Below are 21,832 nucleotides of genomic sequence, written 5' to 3' on the forward strand. Positions count from 1 at the left end.
ACTATAAATAGTTGAGTCTCCCATTTGACCAAAGCCTAAATAATGACAGTAAACAATAAATAAACAGTCACCACAAAGCTGTGGACTTTTAAATTTATGTTGTCATTGTAATTAGACATGCTCAGCATTGCTGCCTAGTTGGTTCCTAGAACTTAGGGAAAGACCTTGCATTACCGTAAACAGTATTATCTGACTGGTGACTATGCAAATGAACCTGACTTCACTCAAACACAGTTGTTGTCATGTATGCAATTATCTGGACTTAAGAGCATTTGTTGAAACTCACATGGACCTCTTATAAGCTCCGACTTGTTTGAAGGAAGGTAAAAGAATGGGAAAAATGAAAGAGGAAATATTCCATGAGGCCCAGTGAGGGCCTGGTAGAGCGGGCTCCCTGCCTGCAGTGAAGGGAGCCATATTTGATTGGTAGCCATTGGCAGCCTCATCTTCAGAATGCACTGCAAGAATGCTCTCTGCCTACTGACTTCCTGTTTCTTTTTTCTTTTTTTTTTTTTTTTCTTTTTTCCCTTGTCCTGTTCGGCAGCTGGGGCGTGCAATATTGTATGATTGTAGCCTTTTACTATCCGAACAGATTTTAATGTTAGCAGCAGGACGAGACTGAGTCTCCTCCTGCTGCTGCCTTTATTTAAAGCTGGCATCCGGCATGGCTGCCGGACAGGACCGGGACGGAAATGCTCAGAGAGCAGGAACAGAAAGAGAGAAAGATAAAGAGAGGGAGAACGGAAGAGGGGGGGGGGGGGGGGCACAACCTATGTACAAAGTCACAATACAAAACAGTGTTGTCGACGCACCACACGCAACCTAGAACAATCCCAAACCCCCAATCTAGACAACACCAAAACAGAGCCGACAACCAACACAGAAAATTACAGAACCATACATACATTTTTTTTTTCTTTTTTTCCGAACCATATTAGTGAACAGACCAGGCCACAAAAATAAAAGGAGGTGTAGGGGAGGAAGGAAATGCAAGGACACCACAAACCGTTTTTTTTTTTTTTTTTTTTTTTTTTTTTTTGAATATAGCTAGTTGTAACTAGTAGTAAACTCGGGGCGTGCATCAAGAGAGGTCAGCTACAGATCACCATTATTCTAACCACCACAAGAAGACAAGGTAACCGAGTATGTGAAGAGTGATTAAAGATCAACGTGATCATGTGAATATGATGGTGACAGTGATGGTGATAGTGATCATGCATATATGACCTCTGACCTCTGAGAAGGCCAGAAGCAGGCCAGAGAGGCCCTCAGAGCCCAGACAGCCCGCGGACATCACAGAGCCCGGATCCAAGCCGCCCCCCAAGGCAGACGCCCACGCTCCAGTCCAGAAACGGGGCAGAGGAAAGCCCCGGCCGGGGACCCTGGCAGTCCCGGGGCCCGGGACTTCCTGTTTCTAGAGTTAGTCATTGTGATGTGCTGCGGGCACATCGTGTTTTTTTTTTTTTACGTACAGTTTCGCTGTTGTTTTTTTTTCGTTCAGGTATTTAGTTAACATTGATTCTGTTTTGTGTTTTGTTACCTTTTTTAAAGTAATTATCTTTTTTCTTTTTTCGGGCTTTGATTGGATCGAGTCGTGCCGCCGTGCTATAAATAGGTGCGTGGAGGCGGCGCTCTTGTTCGGGTCTGTCTCTCTCTCTCGCTCGCTCTCACCTCGTTACACCTGCCACGCCAGGTGCGCTCGCCGGCGCGCCTTGGACTCCGGCTCCGACAGGCAGTATGGTGCTGGCCAGGTCATGCTAGCCGACTAGCCGGTTTCGTGTCTTTTTCCTTTTTTTGTCCTTTTTTTGATTGCTGTCGTTGTTTGTCCAGGTGTGACCAGCTGTCCTGTTTTCATCTTTCCTTTTGTTCGGGTTTAGTTGGGGTTTTGTCTTTAGTTTGGACAAGGGATCAGCTGTGACGGCTGCATAGCAGCTGGACTGTGAACTCTACTTTTTCTTAAGTTTGGCTGGCGCATCTGGGCCTCCTTTCGTTTGATACTTTGTTTCTTTTTGATTTAACTTTTTGGGCACGGGTGATGAGGGTTCGTTTCTTTCCCCAGAGCTTCTTCAACTTACAGCTCGGAGACGCCAGCTCATGGGAAAAGTTGAATAAACACTTGAACTCTCATCTTTGCTTGTCCTGTGTCCTTAAAGAATATGTGTGACTCTCCGGGTCATAATAGTCATATTAGGGAACAACAGTCCCCCAAACACATTTCAATGGTTGTTTGCACTAAAGTCATTGAACACAAGGTGGCAAGAAAGAACTCATGTATGTCTGACAGACTTAAAGGTATAATGGACGATTTTCTCGAAAAAGTCGAAGCCAAACGTGTGTTACTCGCTTTTTGAAAAACGCGAATGCGCCAGACCATCCAACCTGCTCCACTGCTCCCACAAGCGCGTTTTGAAGGTGTTACGCAAGCATTTCTCCAGCGTGATTGACATGTTGGAGGACCAATAGTTGAGATTTGCATCACGCAATTCATTGGCTAAAACATCGTCCATTATACCTTTAATTGAAAGAGGAGAGATATCAGTCGGAATGGGTTGATGGATGAAAGATCTGCATCAATGTTCTCTCGTCATTGATGTTGTTTTAAAGATGTTTGAGTGTTGGGTACCTCAGACCTCAGAGGAGAATGCACTTTACAGTCAAAATCCTCCTGTTCTTTAAGTACTATCACTTCTCCTTTGACATTCTTTCATTTTCACCTTTAGATAATTAAGATCAATAGAGCAAATAACGCTTTAATTACAGAAACTACCTACACCAGCTGGCATTGCCCATTGCCCATGCTCTGCTAGGAAGCATTCCAGTTCAAGTCGTTAAAGTTGCTTCACCTTTTTAGCTGCATCGGAAGACTAGTGGCTAAAGATCATAGCACTTAGGGTAGCTAACTGAAGCATATAATAAAGATAGTAATAAGATTGGTATAAGATTGGTGTTTTGTATCTAAATCACTTCCTTCCTGAGACTTTCTGCTTTTGTTGGTGTTGTTATACAGTAGAAGACCAGTGTACCTCGGATTTGTCGGGCACTGTCATCTTCTGCCCTTGTTGGACCGGTCCATTTGGAGTTTCTGGGATATTGTTCAAGTCCAATGTATGTTGATGTCTTTTTGTGTTCTTGTTTATTGCAGTACCTGAAGCTGTTTTAGAGAATGGTGCATTGAGGTATCTGGAAGGATTGTCCACAGTTCTTCCTTCCAGTTCCTACTTCCCTTTTCACATCTTGGCAAGTCGGTCCCACGTGGCGCGAATAGGAGATGAGCCATCAAGGTAAGGATATCAAGTCAAGTCAAGTCAGGTTTATTTCACAAGTGCTGTAATTCAGCAACTGACATCTATTGCACAAACTGTGTGTGTGTGTGATAAAGTTGACTCATTGATCAGTCTGGAGTGTGGACGATTCAAAGCTGCTCCAACAAAAGGTCACACCAGAACAAAGAGCATGTTTGTTGGATTTTAACTTGACTGAGTCTGTGCCATTGCTTAATATAACTGAGATCTTTGCTGCTTCAGTCACAAATTATAATGTACGCACTATATGCATGAGTATTGACAACAATTTAAGAGTCAACTTGGTTAAAGCAGAGAGCTATTCCATGACTACTGGGTGAAGCCATTGGACATCCCCCTTTTTCGGACAACTTTATTGAGCACTGTAATCCTAAAACTTGATGTCTAAGTGTCTTTTATGTCATGTTCCCATTCTTCCATGTCAGAAATCTGTTACTTTTGATTTGTATGTCTGTCTGGTCTGTAAGGAATAGTCTGATGTTGTGTCATATCCAGATGATGCCAAAGACCGCCAGAGATGCCGTTGGACTGTTCCTTCAAGCTGGGCGATCTTTTTCTAGGAGAGTAGGGAGGATTGTACGGTAAGCAGTCGCCAACAAGTAGTGTAAGGTTGTCTGTGGGTGTCAGGTACAAAGTGCTGCATTGTTAGGCTTTTAGTTCTGCATGTTAAGATGTGTTTAGACAAGGGATTCGGGCGCCAAGTGTGACTTGCCTTAGGCTGAGGGCTTAGCAGGGATTCCTTGTGTTCAGCAATTTTCAGGCCATGCAGGAGTTTTACAATTGGCTGTCATAGACGTTTCTTAGGAGGTAATGGAAGTGTTTCAGTTATCTCTAGCACTTTGAGTCTGAAACTCAGATTTTTCAGGCTAAAGCGTTATTAGGAAGGAGATCATGTGTCACTCTTTCATCTCTGACACCATACCTGCTCCAAACGTTTTGAAATCTACCTGTATCACCTGAAGGCTCTGGAGGATATCTATTCCCACAAGACTGCTTTGATCTCACTGTATAAAAATGAGTGTATGGAGCTTCTGTCAGAACGATCACTACCTCCTTGTTTTTTCCCCCGTCATCTCATACATTTGACCTCTCACACAGTCCAATTATGTTTTCAGGTGCAAGCAGAGGCTTGGGAGTCAGAATTCAATGCCTAATCAGAAGCAAAGCCATGTCAGCATGTTTGAAAGTGGGATCGTATTTCAGCATGCCTGGACACAGTACAGTGAAAAGTGCACAACCCCACAAGTGAAAGATTATTCACGATTAAGTAACCCGGTAGGTGTTGCACTAAACTGTAACCAATAGAAACACTGAAGCACATATGTCCAAGGACACTTTTGCTGTTGTGTTGACTGTGGATTCTTTCTAAAAGGTGCGGATAACTTGTTATAGGACATTTAAGTGTTATTTTCCAATGTCTCTGGTCGGCACTCATAAAGTTCAACTGAATGAACTAGACTGCCTACCAACTAACCCCTGGATAACGGCACCGTTTGGCCTACTCCTGTCACAAGGGGTCGTCGGAGCTGGGGGTCTGAACTCTTAGTGCCTTCACTGAAGAACTCAACCATCACACTGACAGTTAAACACAGCCAGTGAAAAATGATACAGGACTTGATCAGCCTGTTTATTGATACTAGTATTTTCAGCTGAAAACACCAAACACACAAGTGTAGCGCCCTCTGCTGACCAAACTGTAAATCACTATCCCATGAGGGATTTTTCACCACACTCAGCCTTTATTTACTTTTTTTTAACCCCATCTTTATTGATAAAATCAACTGTTGCTCACATGAACTTGATCTTTTTTCTACAGATAGGACAGTTTGTGACTCTGGACACCAAAGACGTGAGAGGGTGGTGCCCCTTGAAGTTCTGTGACAAGGAGCGCATTTTCTGAAATGTCGAGGACTTCTTGTAGAAAATAGTGAATAATATAAATCAAACAAACATTTAACCCTTCTGCTCACAACTTCATGTTGCTGGTGTCTACATGACAATTTTGGGAATACATTCTTGGGAGTAAACGTGAGTGAGTAAAGAACATTATCGCAGTAAAGTAGGCATCGATTTAATTGGATTGCTCCGTAGTAATGAGTGACCCTCAAGCTTATTACAAGAACAACGCCACCAAGTGGTAAAACTGTGAAGTCTGAATCTGATGCTTTGTTTTGTAAACACTATATGTTGTGTCCCTCCAAACATATTGTCACAACTACTTCATAGTTTGATAATGAAAAGAAAATGCCAGCTATATTATTTAACAATTACGAGCGTCTCGGGAATTGACAACACGGACAAATTCAATTGTAAATTTTTTATTTTATTTTATTTTATTTTATTTTATTTTATTTTTTATTTTATTTTTTTTTTTTTTAAAGAAATTGTGAAGCAAGTCCAGTGTATTGTGATATTTCATTTTAAAATATCTGATATTACATTTTTATGATTTTCTTTTGAAAAAATATGGAAAGGGTTTTAGGAAAACTAAAAGTAAAAGTGCAGTTGCAACAGTTTTTGTTGCTGTTGTTGTTGTTGCCGATTAATTTGTTAGTTTGTTCGATTGTTTTCACTTTTTACTGTTTTTTTTTTTTTTTTTTTTTTTTTTATCACACTGGCCCCAAAACTATCTAGTATCTAGTAGTTGCTCCAACCATTATTTCTTGGTGTAAATAATGGATTTGACTTTATAGCAGTGTGATGCACTGGCATTCCATTCATGTGTGTTTATAGGAGTTTCATGAGTAAAAGTGTAAGAATTTTCAGGCCGTTTGAAATGAAATGCCCTGGATTGCAGTGGAAACGGAGTCAGAAGTAAAGCTCTGGATGGGTTCACATCAAGGATGCAGGATATTGTGCTGTAATGAGGTGACTCTGATGTAACGCAGCGAGGTATAACCGGTAACTGGGTCTGTCGTAATGGGATCATCCTGTGGATTTAAAAGTTATTTGAAGTACTGTGCACATTAAAGCAAGCATAGAGACAGCATCGCTCATCTCGGTCTTGAAAAATGCCCATGAAAATACAACTAAAATTCTACTTTCTGTCCATAATTATTATTTTTACACACCGAAACATAGCACAACTCCATATAAAGTAGTTACAACATGTAAATACGCATATAAGCAGTTGAATAATAATAAAAAAATAATAATCATTTTAATCATACAGCATTTTCGATCAAAGTGCAGTTCATAAGGATTAAAAACAGGCACTAAAAACATCAATAATTAACAAATGTATAAAAACTTACAAAAACATTTAAAACACATCAATAAAACAAACATTTTTAGACTCAAATTATATCCATTGAAATCAACTAACATTACAACCCGTGATAGAAGTCTTTCAAGTAAACAAATCCTGCAGCCAGGCATTTGGACTGAGCATCAGATCACTTGTCCACGTTTTAAATTCCTGAATTAAATAATTGGGAATTTTTTTTTTGACTTGTCAATAGTGAGTGTGTAACTTTTAAGCATTTTTGGAAAAAAGGTTCCATTCTATGACTGCTACGATGTGAGAAATACACAGAAATACAGTGTGTCATAAAATAACAGGCTTCATTGAGCTAATTGGCGCATGTCGCTGTTGGTGCACTAATCTGAATGCTCCACATAAACAACGCGGTTGTTTACTGGTCACTAGCTGACTGCCGGGCCAAAGGAGAGAGTGTGAGAGGAGGCTCTTCCCACGTTGTCCTGTCATGACACTGTGGGGGACGAGCCTGATTGACACCTTAACCCTCCCCGGGGGATTTGCGGGATTGCGAGTGGAGTGAAGGATTAGGATTTCGGTGGCACACAGCAAACAGTTGGTCTGTGGGTCAGTGTGTCAGTGTATCAGTGAGTCAGTAGGCTTTTTATTTTTCTCGGAGTAGGTCAGATATTTGCTTTCCATGAGCGAGGTCAGTGCAATTACTTCCTGGTGTCAAAGTGTACTCACCTGCTCACATGTTGTTGTGGATGTGCGCTCCTGCTCCTGCTCTGAAACATTCACACGTGCTGCTGCACACCCGGCCGTTTTCCGCCCTAAACATCAGGTTTCCGAATGGTGTTGGATAGAATGGCTCAGTACACACTATATTATGGTATAATTGTTTTAATACTAATTATTTCATGTTAAAGGATTATAGTGACTAATGAAATATTCTCAAATAATTTGATCGCCACTCAGAAGCTATTTTATCTCACCAGATGTCTTCAAACCTGTCTTTTTTGATGGATTAGTTATATAGCTTTAAGAATTTGAAAACTTCCTTCATGAAATTCCCCCAAGCCCAACTGAGACTCAGACTGGGACGTTCTCACTGTGAGGATGGAGTGCTAACCACTGCACCACCTGCAGTTATCAGAAACTGCTATTTTAATCCAGAATAGAACATAAACAACATTACAGATAGTTGACATGTGAGGACTAAAAGGAGGTGAAGGAAACCTGGAAAAGTAAGCAATCAAATAAAAAAAGAAGGGTAAAAGGAGAAGAGGTTTTTTTTTAATGACTTTGATTACAGAAAATTTGAACAAAATCAGTTAAGTAAAAAAAAAGCTATTTGATAACCATGAATTTTAGAAACACAAAGTGAAGTGGAATATAGATGCATAAACGCATAGTCTACTGTATATGAACATATATATGCAGATACACATACACAATATAGCACATGCATACATTACAGTCCTAGAACTCACATAAGACACCTTCAAAACACCACACACGAACAAACTCCTCGACGTTGTTTGTCCATCTGTAAAAGTTCAAATCAACCTTTAACCTGCCTTTCATCAGCCTCACAAAGAACACACTAACATTACAGTGCAGAGATTTCTCTAATTTGTTTATCTGGTTGAGGCGTACTTTGCTCGTCCTGGAATCAAATGAAAAAGTTGGCATTTTTTGTTTGTTTTTCTTGCTACAGCTGTACCTGTGATGCACATCTTTTTGGAGAAGACTTAACCAACTCCTGGAACATTGCATGAAGCAGTTGGAGGAGAGCTGTCAGTCTTCCGCACTGAGTGTCTAGATAGCCACTGAGTTCTCTGTTCAGAACGTTCACCAGCAACCTGAACATCACTTTCCCTGTTATGGTGTTCAGTTTGTTCTCTGGGGATTTTTTTAAAAACACCAAAGTGTTCTTTAAAATCAGGAACAATGAGAATCTCAGGAAAACGCTCATTGGTCAGTGAAAACATAGTGTCCAGCACAATAGTCTTTAATTAAGAAAATGTTAATTTCAGGTCAGTTTAGACTTTATTGAATGTCAATACTAGATACTCCAGATCATTGAAGCAGCTGTTTGGAGATTCCAGTATTCTCCTTGTGCCTGCTTGGGTTTCTCAGCTTGTTTAGACCCCTCACACAATCCTAATTATTGGGTTAATTGATGAATATAAATTGTTCTATGATTGTATTTCTCTTTGTTTTCCCTATATGGACTGGTGACCTGTGACCCCATTTTCTCATATTTACTTATTTGTGCTTTTGTCTATATCCAACATGATAAAATAACCTTTTCAACCTTCCCTCGAAAGTTTTTTTTTCTTTTTTTTTTGACAGACTCGGGTCATTAGAGCAAAGGTGAAGGTGTTTGACTGAGTTGTCATGACTGTGTCCACAGTTCCTGACCTTGATCACTTCAAGTTTTCTCCTTGTTGTTTTTAGGACTGTGAATTCTCCAAGGGACAAACTTCCATTCAACTGCTTCGTCCAGTCCTTTCTTTGGGTTGGGGTGGGGGTGGGGGGGGGGGGGGGGGGGGGGGGGCGACAGACCAAACCCAGACTGACCAGAGGCAAATAACTGCACCAGAAATGAAGACACGCGGAAAAAGTATGTGGAGCCTTTGGAATGTACTAGTTTTTGACATCAATTGGTTACAAAATGTGAATCAATATATACTTGAGTCACAAGTAGATACAACATGGTTAACCAATACCACACAGTCAATCCAGCAGTGGTGGCAAAATGGCCAATGGCCAATGTACTTTACAGTGCCTTGCAAAAGTATTCCCCCCCCCCCTTGACCTTTTACCTAATTTGTTACATAGCAACCTCTAATTTCAATATTTTTTTCCAAAACAGAATTTTATTTGATGGATCTGCACAAAATAGTCCAAGTTTTGAAGTGAAATGAGAAATATAAAATACAAAAAAGAAATTTTAAAAATGAAAAACTGAAAATTGCCATGTGCATATGTATTCACCCCCGTTGTTATGAAGGCCCTAAAATGCTCTGGTTCAACCAATTACCTTCAGAAGTCACACTATTAGTGAAACACAGTTCACCTGTGTCCAGTCTAAGTGTCACATGATCTATCAGTATATGTACACCTCTTCTGAAAGGTCTCAGAGGCTGCAACATCTAATGAAGAGGCGCCGCTAACCAAACACCACTATGAAGACCAAAGAACTCTCCAAACAAGTCAGAGACAAAGTTGTTGAGAAGTACAAATCTGGGTTAGGTTATAAAAAAATATCTAAATCTTTAAAGATCCCCAGGAGCACCATAAAATCCATCATCATCAAATCGAAAGAACATGGCACCACACATGGCCGCCCACCCAAACTGACAGACCGGGCAAGGAGGGCGTTAATCAGAGAGGCAGCCCAGAGACCGAAGGCAACCCTGGAGGAGCTGCAGAGTTCCACAGCAGAGGCTGGAGTATCTGTCCATACAACCACAATCAGCCGTACACGCCACAGAGCTGGGCTTTATGGAAGGGTGGCCGGAAGAAAGCCATAACTTTCTGCTAAAAAAAAAGAAGGCACGTTTTGACTTTGCTCAAAGGCACGTGGGAGATTGTCAAAATGTGTGGAGAAAGATGCTCTGGTCAGATGAGACTAAAATTGAGCTTTTTGGCCATCAAGGAAAACGGCATGTCTGGCGCACACCCAACACCTCCCATCACCCCAAGAACACCATCCCCACAGTGAAACACGGTGGTGGCAGCATCATGCTGTGGAGATGTTTTTCAGCAGCAGGCACTGGGAAACTGGTCCGAGTCGAGGGAAAGATGGATGGTGCTAAATACAGAAATATTCTTGAGCAAAACCTCTATCAATCTGTCAGTGATCTGAGACTAGGACGGAGGTTCACCTTCCAGCAGGACAGTGACCCCAAGCATACCGCCAAAGCAACACTTGAGTGGCTTAAGGAGAAGAATGTAAATGTGTTGGAATGGCCTAGTCAAAGTCCAGACCTCAATCCAATTGAAAATCTGTGGTCAGAAACTATTGCTGTTCATAAGCGCAAACCATCAAACCTGAAGGAGCTGGAGCAGTTTTCCCTTGAAGAATGGGCAAAAATCCCAGTGGCAAGATGTGGTAAACTCGTAGAGACTTATCAAAACGACTTGCAGCTGTGATCGCCCCAAAAGGTGGCTCTACAAAGTACTGACATTCGGGGGGGGGAGGGGGGGGGGGGGGGGGGGAGGGAACTTATGCACAATGATGTTTTCTGTTATTTTGTCTCATTTGATGTTTGCTTCACAATAAAAAACATATCACGTCTTCAAAGTTGTGGGCATGTTCTGTAAATTAAATGATGCAAACCCTTAAACAATCCATTTTATTTCCAGGCTGTGTGTGGGGTAACAAAACACGAAAAATGTCAAGGGGGGGGTGAATACTTTTGCTTGGCACTGTAGATTCTTCGTGATTAAACTGACATTTCAGACCAGCGCATCAACTTGAAAATGAATAAAGACCTCAAATGGCCTGAAAAAAAAAAAAAAGGAAAAAATATTTTGGTGCCAGGCTGGATTCAGACAGATTATAGTCCATTTTGGATGGTGAAACTTCAGCAACACTGTTGGCTGCACTGGACGTGTTGGGACATTTTCCCTGGAAAGAACATTATGTTATGACCTATGCTTTGATATGATAAGTAATTAAACACTGAAATATATGTGTATTTATATATTAATAATCATCTTTTAATTGTAATTTAATAACACTATGAATGATGCAGCGTCATGTGTTTCTTGATAGATAAAATATCAAAAACACAGCATGACTGTTATTTCATTTCCACTTCATTTAATTGTCCTGACACCTAATCTTCAAGAAATGAAACCAGTATTGATGATTTCATCCTTTCATCCTCAGATTCCGATCAGTCCAAGATGCAGGTGCGTGTTGTGAGAGTGACGGCATGCCAAGAGAATGAGACAACTGTTTACCCACCAAACACAGACGGTCCATAAAGCCACTTCTACTGTTTGTATGAGCAAACACACCCTTTGCCTCAGAGACAGCACCAGCGTGATCGCATGGCAGGTACATTGTTTCTCATGCAGGTTAAAATTCAGATTTTACGTTTCACACCCCAGGAAAAAAAGTGTATGTTTATTTATATGCAACATAGTTTACGTAATTAAATTGAAAGAAAGAAACGAGACAACCTGAGATTCATAAACCTAAAATGTCTTTCATAGTAAATTTGAGCAAGTGCTATTCCAAGCTTGCTTCTAAAAATTGTCCAAAAGTGACCCGCCAATGCATTTTACATGTAGCTATCATGGAACTAATACCTTTGCTTTAATTTGTGTTTGCATGGTGCAAAGCATTTGGTCTACATTTTTCTTGTGACCATTCTTCATCTTCAGGTGGCTGTGACCACCTTTCCAGTCTGATATCCACTGAAATCATGCCTGTTATCATTGACACAAGACTGAATTTGTACAAAAGCCAAAATTGTGAGGGTAATTTGAGATTTAGGTGATGAGAGAAATGAGTTAAATGTGTTTTCTTTCTAATTACAACAAGTTAAAGTAACAAAGGCAAACGGCGCCCTTTCTTATTCTTCATTTCAGCTTTTCTCAAGACTGTGTGTTGTTCTGAACACTTCTTAAATGACGATCTAGAGATCTTGCAAGAAGAAGAAGTAGTTTTAAACTTTTAACTTATGAAAAAAATAAGTCGAAGAGATACTAACTACAATGTAAATATGATTATTTTAACTTCACAAACATACTCATGGCATTGGGCTTATCCACGCCCCGTCGTTACTTTTTTAAATTGCGGGGTTGCAGGTTCAGTTCCCTGTTTTGCCAGTCCTCAATTGCTCCCTTTATTAATGGCACCACTTGGAATTAGTATGAATGTGAGAAACTGCTGTAGCAATTAAAAAATAAGACAAAAAAGAGTGAAACAGTTTGATCCGTTTTATAATATTTTCATTGTTTATTAAAATATAAAACTTTAAGAGTTATAATCTCAATTCCGCATTTCAACAATAAACTGCTATTACAAATCAGTTTTCCACATAAAATATAGAGACGTAGCATCATAGAAAATAAAGACAATAATTAGATTGGAACAGAATTGAAATATCGACTGCATTTAAGCCAGGTGCCTGGATCCCTGCGAGGACATACAAAACCACACATTTAAACACTACTAAGGAAAATACAATGACGTTTGCTTTCTGTAGGCCGTCTTTTCTTTTTTTTTTTTTTTTGGTTTTTTTCATTACAATGTAGTTCGTGCTCACCTGAGTTAGAAGTACAGTAGACCCATTAAGCAAAGCTTTCCTTAAAATACAGTAGGGCGATAAAGTGCTTAGTAAAATGGCACCTCAATGTCGCAGTCACAGCTAAGACAGGAAGTGCTTTCAAAAGAAATTACACAATAATACATACAATAAACAAACTGCTGTACACCGGGGCGGCGCGGTGGTTAGCACTGGGGCCTTGAGGCAAAACGAGCTGGTTTTAGATTCTCCGGGACTTTTATTGAGGACTTGTTCACTTGTTCTCCTTGATCCTGGATTGGTTTGATCTCCCCTGGCTTGAATAAGGCGGATACAGAAGATGAATGGTTTTAAACAGCTCGTGTCAATGCAGGTGCAGCTTTTAGAGACAACAGAGAAGAATGAAAACTGTTTCATAACATATTCAGCAACATCTTGGTGATCGGCGTAGATGAGAAAAAAAACTCGGACGAGAGTTTCCGACCTATTTTCCCAGATTGCATCGAAGAAAAGCTGCAAACACCCGTTCTTTTTTTTTTTTTTTTTTTGATTGTCCAATATTTATAAGAGAGTGCAAATAGTGACACACACACACCCACACACTCAAGCCTCAAAGAAAAAAGTGTCTTATGATTTTATTTACCAATCCAATTTTGGCAACCTCGGGAGCAGGGGAGTTCCTAATTTACCATCAACCCAGAGAACTTTAGACTTTGGGAGCTATAAATGCCAACGTGCAACAGCACATGCTTGCTGACCCACCAGCCCCACAGACCTTCACATCACCCACGACTGATGCAATAGCTGAACGTTTGATCACGCTGCTGAAAAGTGACCCTGGGTTCATATGCTGTCAGAGCCACAGCTGCCCGATCGATCAGCTGACCTGTGTAAATTTACAGTGGAGATGCTGATTAAACATATCTCAGCTGCGTGCAGCCGAGATATGAGCTGTGGGCTGCATAACGCTCGCAGACGCCGGGGCGGACTCTACCGGCTCGATCCATTTCGGTTCGCTGTTTGTTTTTCTGTGCTATAGTGAGAACAAAGTGGAAATGTGACATTGCTTGTTGGATTTGAAGGAAAAGTTCAAATCAACAGTCCGATGTGGGCAGTCACATGTCCACATCACACAAGAGCTCTGTTAGCCAACAGGCAACACGTTTCAACTGGAAACATTACCATTTCACCGACACCCTGATCGTATTTTCCACCGCATGTACTAAAGTTGCACTTGTCAAGTTAAAGAAGAAGGCACACTTAAATCTAGGGGTTTCTTCCTCATTTTGAAAGCCCTGCTTTAAAACTGCAGCATTTAAATAGACTAAGAGAAGTCCCACAAAATCATGGAAATGCAATCACACATGCATCTGACTCAGATTCTGTATCTGCAACATGAAGCAAAGCTTGGAAAGAGTTGGAAACTAACAATTTGTAAAAGACATAACATGAGAATTTGGCTGACTCCCAGCAGCTTTAATAAACTACATGTACATTAATGTCTTTTAACCTAATCAGCACTGGCTGGATGTACATATCACCTGTGTAAATCAACTTTCTCTACTGTGTTGAATTTGTGATTTAGGAATTATTCTGCTCTTCTTTCCATCCTCTTTCTGAGAACTATAACTGTGTATCTGATTGTTTGAAACTTTTTTTTAAATAACTGTACAAATATAGTTGGTTTAATTGTTGTAATTCTAGATAAAGCAAACTTGACTGCAACCTTTGCATCTGAGAGTAACAAACTCTTATTTCTTTAAAGCTGCTAACTGTAAAATGTAGATAATTTGATACCACATCAGTCTTTGTAAATATTTCACCAGAATTAAACAAGACAATTTCACATTGCCTTTGATGTAATGAACATTTCTCAGTGTGTGGCCTATGATATCTCAAAAGTTAACATACCCCTCAATGTTCATGTGTGTTCTGGGTGGATTTAACACAAAACAGTCTTTCACTCTGTCCTTTATGTGCACCCACAGGACTCCACTATCATGTCCGGCACGTCGGTTTTGACGATGCTGTGCTGAGAGTTGAAGTAGACCATGGACAGGGGCCGGCGCTCGGTGGGGATGCAGCATGACGTCGTGGCTGTGTTGATGCCGTTGACTTTGAGCTGGCTGAAGACCGTGGCGTGGAACGAGGACGCGATACCAGGAGACCCGGACAGGTGCTGGGGGCACTGGCCCATGCAGTAGTTCATGTGGTAGCCCTCGGGCGCGATGATCCACTCGTCCCACTGGATGTCCTTGAACTTGATGTAGAAGTCTTTCTTGCAGCACACCGTCACGTGGTCGCCGCAGCGCAGCGAGCGCTTCCTGATCGAGTGCTTGGCGTGGTTCTCCCGGAGACGCACCTGGGCCACCATGAAGGGCTGGTAGGTGGAGTCGGCGGGGCCGCCCAGGGAGCACAGGTTCTTCCCGTCTTCTTCACAGCTGACCTCCAGACGGAGCCGGTGCTGGCCCCCGTCCAGGAAGGCCTGCAGGGTGCGGGTGATGGGGAAGGTGTGCCAGTTACTCTCCTGGACCTCCAGCATCTTCTCCATCACCAAGGTGCGATTGGAGGCCGAAGTCCCGCCCTGCGCGGAGAGGAAGACCCGGGCGTGGAGGCGAGAGTCGCGGTACGGGTTCTCCGAGGAGCGAGCGTAGATCCACAGGGAGGACTGGAGGACCTGGATACTCTGGCCTCGTTCCTGCAGAAACTGGAAGGTAAGGCTAAGGCTGGCCTCATCGCCAGTCTCTGTCTCATCTACAAATCAGATACAAATTAAAAACAACACATAGGACGTTAATATCAGCGTTTCAGACAATATCACATTTTCATATACTGCTATATTTAAGCTTTTTTCAGTTACAGGGAGAATCAATATGTACGACACATTCCTCTAAAAATGCAAGTCTAAAAAATTCTGTATGTTGAGCTTGTGTTGCAACTGACATTTGTTATAAGGTCATAGAGGCAGACAGTCACATGTAAATATTTAGGCAAATAAAATTTTGATTTTTGAAGTGAAACACCGAACAAACCCTGCAGCAAGAAGACTTCCTAAACATTGCTGACTTGTTGCTTTATTGTTCATATAAATTGTGGCATGAGTAAATCTTTGGACACTCAGTGAAGTTAGTATCACTCCAAGTGTGATATCAGCTAATTCCACACGTTTTTAGGTCACGCTGTTCTTGCTTTAGGCTTTTTTACCCAACCTTGAAAAAAGAAAATAGACATGAAACTGCATGCTCAGCATATGTGAGGCTTACCTACAGATTTTCAGACCTACCCACAAGTTGTATGAGAACTTTCTACCAAGAGGCTTTACCTCAGAAGTGTTTTGAAATCTCCTGTGGATGTTTGTGTTGTAGAAGCAAGTTCCCATTTCAGTTTCTGGACTGACATTAATAATAAAATAAAGTACCACATTTTGTGGGATGAAGCCCCTTTTTTTTGCTTACTTATAATTATTTTCACCCGCATGATTTCAGTACCAGGGGAATCATCAAGGAGTTGCACCACTTCTCTCACTAGATCTTTGTATCCTTTATCTCTTGCAGTCATATGAGTGCTTTTGTTTTACCTGTCTGCACAGCAGATAGGGGCTGAATGAGGTTGTCCACATATCGTCTGGACCACCAGCGCTCCCCTTATCCGCCAGCTAGAAGAAAGTGCACGCTGCAATCTGTTTATATCCTTCCCCTGCTCTGAAAGCATCACTTAACTTCATCCTGAGATCATCGTGTGCTCTCCTGGTGTCACTGCAAGGTTAAAGCCGATGTTCCCAAGGCAGCTGGTTGACCTACCTGACACTGCCCGACTGTGTTAATCAGACTTAACATCTTTCTGAATTTCAGAGACTTTAGGAAACATACATGCCACAACTCCTGGGAAAACTAGGTGTCATAAAAGTTTATGAAAGATAATGCTTCAATAACGGAAAAAGCTCCATTTAAATAATACTCACTTCAAAGATCAATCAAATTTGCACAGATGTGGCCAAATATATGTAACTTGCCTATAACCAGCGGTGGAATGTTATCTAATCACGTTTTCTAGAAGAGTTCAGCATCTTAAAGTGCTTCGCACTGAATATTTTACGCACGCATAAGACGCGCTCATTCAATGTTTTGGTAAAGTAAAAATAATACAATGCAAACAGTGAATACCGAACTTACTTATATCTGCAAAGCTCACTATTTCATAGCCTTGGTCTTTGGTCGGGATTTTGTTTTCTAGTTCAAGAGTGCCATCCTGTCTTACGCGCCCCGAGTGCAGTTTGCGCAGCGCAGTGAGGAGAGCCGCTCGCGGCACCGTTTGAGTGATGTTTGGCTTCTCTTTCAGGTGCAGTTTGTCCAAAAGCTGCTGCTTAGCAAATTCAATCATCAGCCTTTCTTCTGCGTCTTTGTCCAAACCCGTCATTGCGCAGGACGCGCAGCCCGAGGACGCACGCACCGAGAGCGTCTGGAGCAAAAAAGGTGCCAGAACAAGAAAAACGGAGAGTAGTGAAGTCGGCGCCATCCTTTTTCTCTGAATAAATCAAAAAAGTTTTGCACCCGGAATTACAGTTGAGAGATTAAAAGAAACTTCTCCCTCCAAAAAGAAAAAAGAAGAAGAAGAAAAAAAAAAACGCTTCCCCGTGAGTTCCTTGGAAAAAGAGAAAAAGTTTCAGAGGTGTTGTCAGAGGTCCCGGCTGACAGGTGGAACGCCGTGAGTGAAGGAGGTGAAGGGAGCGGAGTGCGTTTTCACTCTGCTGATGATGAGGATATCTGGGGTAATCCACAAAAACTGGTGACACGTTGGAAGGATGCACCAATGAGCGCATCGGGGCACCGTGGAAATCACTGGCAAACACTCTATTCCTCTCACGGAGCGCACGCACCCGCACGCACACACACACACACACCCACTGACTCACAATATCTCCTTTGAATGTGATTCTTTTGTCAGGGACACACCTGATAGGTGATCTCACTCGCCGCCTTTGTGTCAGAAAATGCGTAAAGTGACTGATTTTGGCACATTTTGTGCAAACAGTCTGGACACTGTTTGGTGAGTTTTCGCGTTTGGCGCGACAGGTAGTTCCTGTGCCACGTGCCATCCAAACTTCATCTGATCAAAGTTGATATCGGTCAACCTTTAACCCAGTTACAAAATGAGTCGGACTCTTTGGCACTTAACCATTGAATTGTTGTTGAAATGGTGCAAAAAAAGCGCTGGAGGCTACGAGGCGGGGATCCTGACGCGGTATTTCAAACAAGCCCAGTCACGCCTGCTGCACGGTGGCACAATAAATCATCCCGCAAGAGTGAGGTGAGTGAGAAAAGAGACAAGCGGGATTAATGAACCCTGTCTTCTGGCTGCCCGGACAAGTTTCAAACCTTTTTGTTTCTCATGATGTTATCCAACACACACACACACACACGACGCAGCTGACTTCACTTTTAATTTGATGATCGTTTTGTAACGCAAACGCAAAGAGTGCAATTAGAGCTTTTACAGCTGATTTATGATTGAAAAATTGGCCAATTACAGGCCAACAAGATACAGTTCATTCCTCCGTGTAACTGTTTGTGTATATCACTGGTTGTGACATGCAAACAGAGGGGAGAAAAGATTCAGACTCGGATGGAGAACTGATCAGAGACAGAGTGCACGGACCTGGACACTAGTTGGAGTCAACCACATTAAAAAATAAAAAACAAAAAAAAAAAATCTGTCGAACTTGTATGTATGTGTGCGTGCAGGTGTTTGGTAGTTTCAGGGTTAAATAGGAGTTTGACCGTCAAGACATTTTCGTTGCAGAGGAGTACTCGCCTGCCGACCCGTGGAGAATTGAGGAATGACAATTGCTTCACAATTTGACTTCAACCAAATAATAACAACCTTTTTGGCTGTGGGTGCAAAAAATCAACAACACTTATAACAATAACTACTGTTGCTCCTTATTTTCATGGGTAGTCATATTTTTTTAAATAGTAATTGTTTACTTTGATTTAAACCGGGCAATATGTAGTTTGTTTTTTTTTATTTTTAGGGAGCGTTTGAGTATGTTTGAGTTTGACAGTCCTGACATTTTGAGTCTCAGTGAGTATTCCATCATCACCAGCTTAGTGAAAGTAAAGTAATTTTCAAAAAAAGTAAATTACAGCGTTAGCAAATATTGGGGACTTCGCTCCAAACATCAAAGAATCAACCAGGAATTTTTCAAAGATGTTTTCCTGTAATTTATGAAAAGGATTCACAGACGATGTATGGATTCCATTTCAAAACACTGCTATCAGTCACCAGGAAGGAGAAGAAAAAGGACTTCAGTGCATCAAATATCTAAACAGCCAGTCATTTGGACCAGAAGTGTTCAAGCGGTGACCCACGACCAACTTCAGTCAATGATTCATAGTTTGCCTGTAGTAGCTGGCAAATATAATGGAATTCGTCTCTTACATGAAAATCGCAACTGACTGTATAATGATTCAGAGTTACGACCTGAGGCTGTGCTTGTGTTTACCTTCTGAACAAGACAAGGCTAACCACAGAAACATGCTGCTGCTATTAACCCAAAATAGCTGAACTAAATAGATAGCATGCAAGTGCAAAACATTTCAGACAGCTGCAGTTTATATATGTTTCTGTTAGTGGCTCTCAGTGAAAAAAGGTCTGGATACCCTTAATTTAGACTGCAGCTTAGTGTACTGAGGCTACCAAACATGAATAAATAAATACTAATGCTCCTAAAACATATTGCACAGAGTGGAAATATCAAATAGAGAAATTGTAGCGTGACACAAAAAAACCCCATGAAACACCCACACTAACATTTCAAACATGTTTAAAAGCAACAGTAAAACCACAACAAGCTGATATTAGAAGGTATTTTCTAGTGATTTGAAATTGAGGTTTAAGGTGAAGTCAGGATACTTTTTTATTTTTTAAAAGAACTGCACAGATCTTGTCAGAATGTTCTTCTGAGTTTCCGCAGACAGGCCTCTGCCAGTGTGCCGTGACTTATAATGTGGCTCGCATCTGTGATGTTAATACAGGAGCACTGATTAAAGTAATAACAGGAATGTATTTCACATTAGAATTTGTAGCCATCCAGCTGGGATTGTCTCCAGCGCCACACGACCCTGAAAAGGATAAGCGGTATAGAGGATGGATGGATTCAGCCATTGGGCTCCTATTTTCAGTTTCGAGTTTCACTGGTTCAGCACCATCTCAAATTTAATGATCAGGTGAGATTATGTCCCTTTTAAATGATGCCACATTTTAAAGAAACATACATTTGTGGTTCTTGGATTGTGTGGAGAAGACACAGAGAACGCTCCACATATTGCTGCGATGGAGGCAAACCCAATGCAGTATCAATACAGCATTCTGCAAGCAGTGGGATTCCGATACGACAGTCTGGAAGCAAAATAGCCTCCAGGATGACAGCGGTCACCCCCGCAGAGTGGATTTATCTGAGACCACCTCCAGAATTTGGAAGTGGAAAGGATGGAAGAGGCTGCCAGTCGTCCAGACCCATTTAGAAGTTGCGGGATCGGCCTGCGTGTGCTGCTGGCATCAGACTGACCAGCACAACCTTGTTGGCTGATGTAAAACAAACGCTGGTCAATAAATAAGAAGCATCGCTCAAGCAGTGTGGGAGCAGGCCGGTGACCACCGTGACGAGGAACTGTCCGGCTGTTGTGGCTGTATGTGGTTCTTCCACACGCAATGCTCCTATTAAATTCATTTATAGATGAATTACCAAAATATTTTGTTTTTTTTTAAGACTTCACTCATCCAAGTCCTCAAACCACACCAGACGAGTCAACAGCAAAGAAAAACTTAAACCATTTGGCTTTGGTAGAGACGGTTTGGCATTTTTTTTATGGTTGCAGCCAACATTCTTAGCTCTGCTGCTCATCCCACAGATATGTGGTGCTTACAAGTGTTTCATCATTTAAAATGGCAGATAATCAGGCTTTCCAATGGTAGAACTTTTGTTGCCAAGATGCATTGATCCAACAACAAAATAATAGACCAAACTCAAATTTAATGAGTTTTTGTGGTTAATTTAGCTTTCTTAAGTCACCATGGTTTAGAATGCTGGGAGACATTTTTTAATGCATTGATCTTTTGTCGTGTCCTCACACCTCCCACTCACATGTCACCATTGATTGTCAGTAATATTTATTACCTCCGCCAGGAGGTTATGTAATCACGTCGGTTTGTTGGTTGGTTGGTTGGTTTGTTAGCAACATTACAGAAAAAGTTAAGGACGGATTGCAATGAAACTCTGTGGAAAGGTGGGTCTTGGGCTAACTTAGAATCCATTAAATTTTGGTGATGATCTGGATCACTGTCTGGATCCAGGAATTTTTTTAAAGGGTTCTTTATCATTGAGAGATAGAGCAGTCTTTGACATAGTTGGGCATAACTCAACAGTAAATGACAAGGCAAAAAATTACAGTGTAAGTTCTTCAATGACTCGAAGAGATATCAGCTGCTGATCCAGATCACAGAAGTATTACGGATACCAGGATCCACAACAGACAAAAATAGGGGGATTCCGGAGTGTCACTCACTGTGAGGCAACACATTGAGATATGAACATGCAACAAACAGCTTTCTCTCATACATTGTTTGTGTTGGGGAGAAATAAAATGTTTTTTTTTTTTTAATTATATATGGTGTTCTTATTGTTTTTGGTGAGTGATTTGAGCTGTGGCGGAGGTCTGCGCTCTCTGAATGCCAAATTCTAGTATATTTATTCATTTGGTCGCTCTTATCATTAAAACAAATTCGGTTCTCAATGTGTTTTTTGATTCAAATGATGTTTTTACCCTCCACTCATTACTTTTTTTAAAATCATGAGATCTTTTCAGAAATTAAAATGAAAAACTATTCTCAGGAAGTGTTAACCTGCTACTGTAGTCTCTAAAGCTCCCTGAAGCCACCAAAAAAAAGAAAAAAGTGTTTCCTTTTTACTTTTTACCTGCTACTTTTTACACGCTAAAGGTAAAATTGAACGTGCAGTGCAGAAATAAGGAAATCTCACAAACAAGAATCACTCATACTTA

The 21,832-nt window shown here is 41.2% G+C and overlaps 1 protein-coding gene across 1 annotated transcript; it reads right to left on the reverse strand.

Moving 5' to 3' along the window:
* Positions 1-12,725: 12,725 nt before the first annotated feature.
* LOC115388703 (inhibin beta B chain) lies at positions 12,726-17,564 on the reverse strand. The gene is made up of 2 exons (XM_030091960.1): positions 16,946-17,564; positions 12,726-15,527 (listed from the first exon to the last, which is right to left on the reverse strand). Exons 1-2 carry the CDS (start codon positions 17,286-17,288, stop codon positions 14,746-14,748), a joined length of 1,125 nt encoding a protein of 374 aa, XP_029947820.1. The 5' UTR covers positions 17,289-17,564; the 3' UTR covers positions 12,726-14,745.
* Between the last annotated feature and the right edge of the window lie 4,268 nt (positions 17,565-21,832).

This window comes from Salarias fasciatus, chromosome 5 (genome assembly GCF_902148845.1).
Source record: "Salarias fasciatus chromosome 5, fSalaFa1.1, whole genome shotgun sequence".
Classification (NCBI taxonomy): Eukaryota; Metazoa; Chordata; class Actinopteri; order Blenniiformes; family Blenniidae; genus Salarias; species Salarias fasciatus.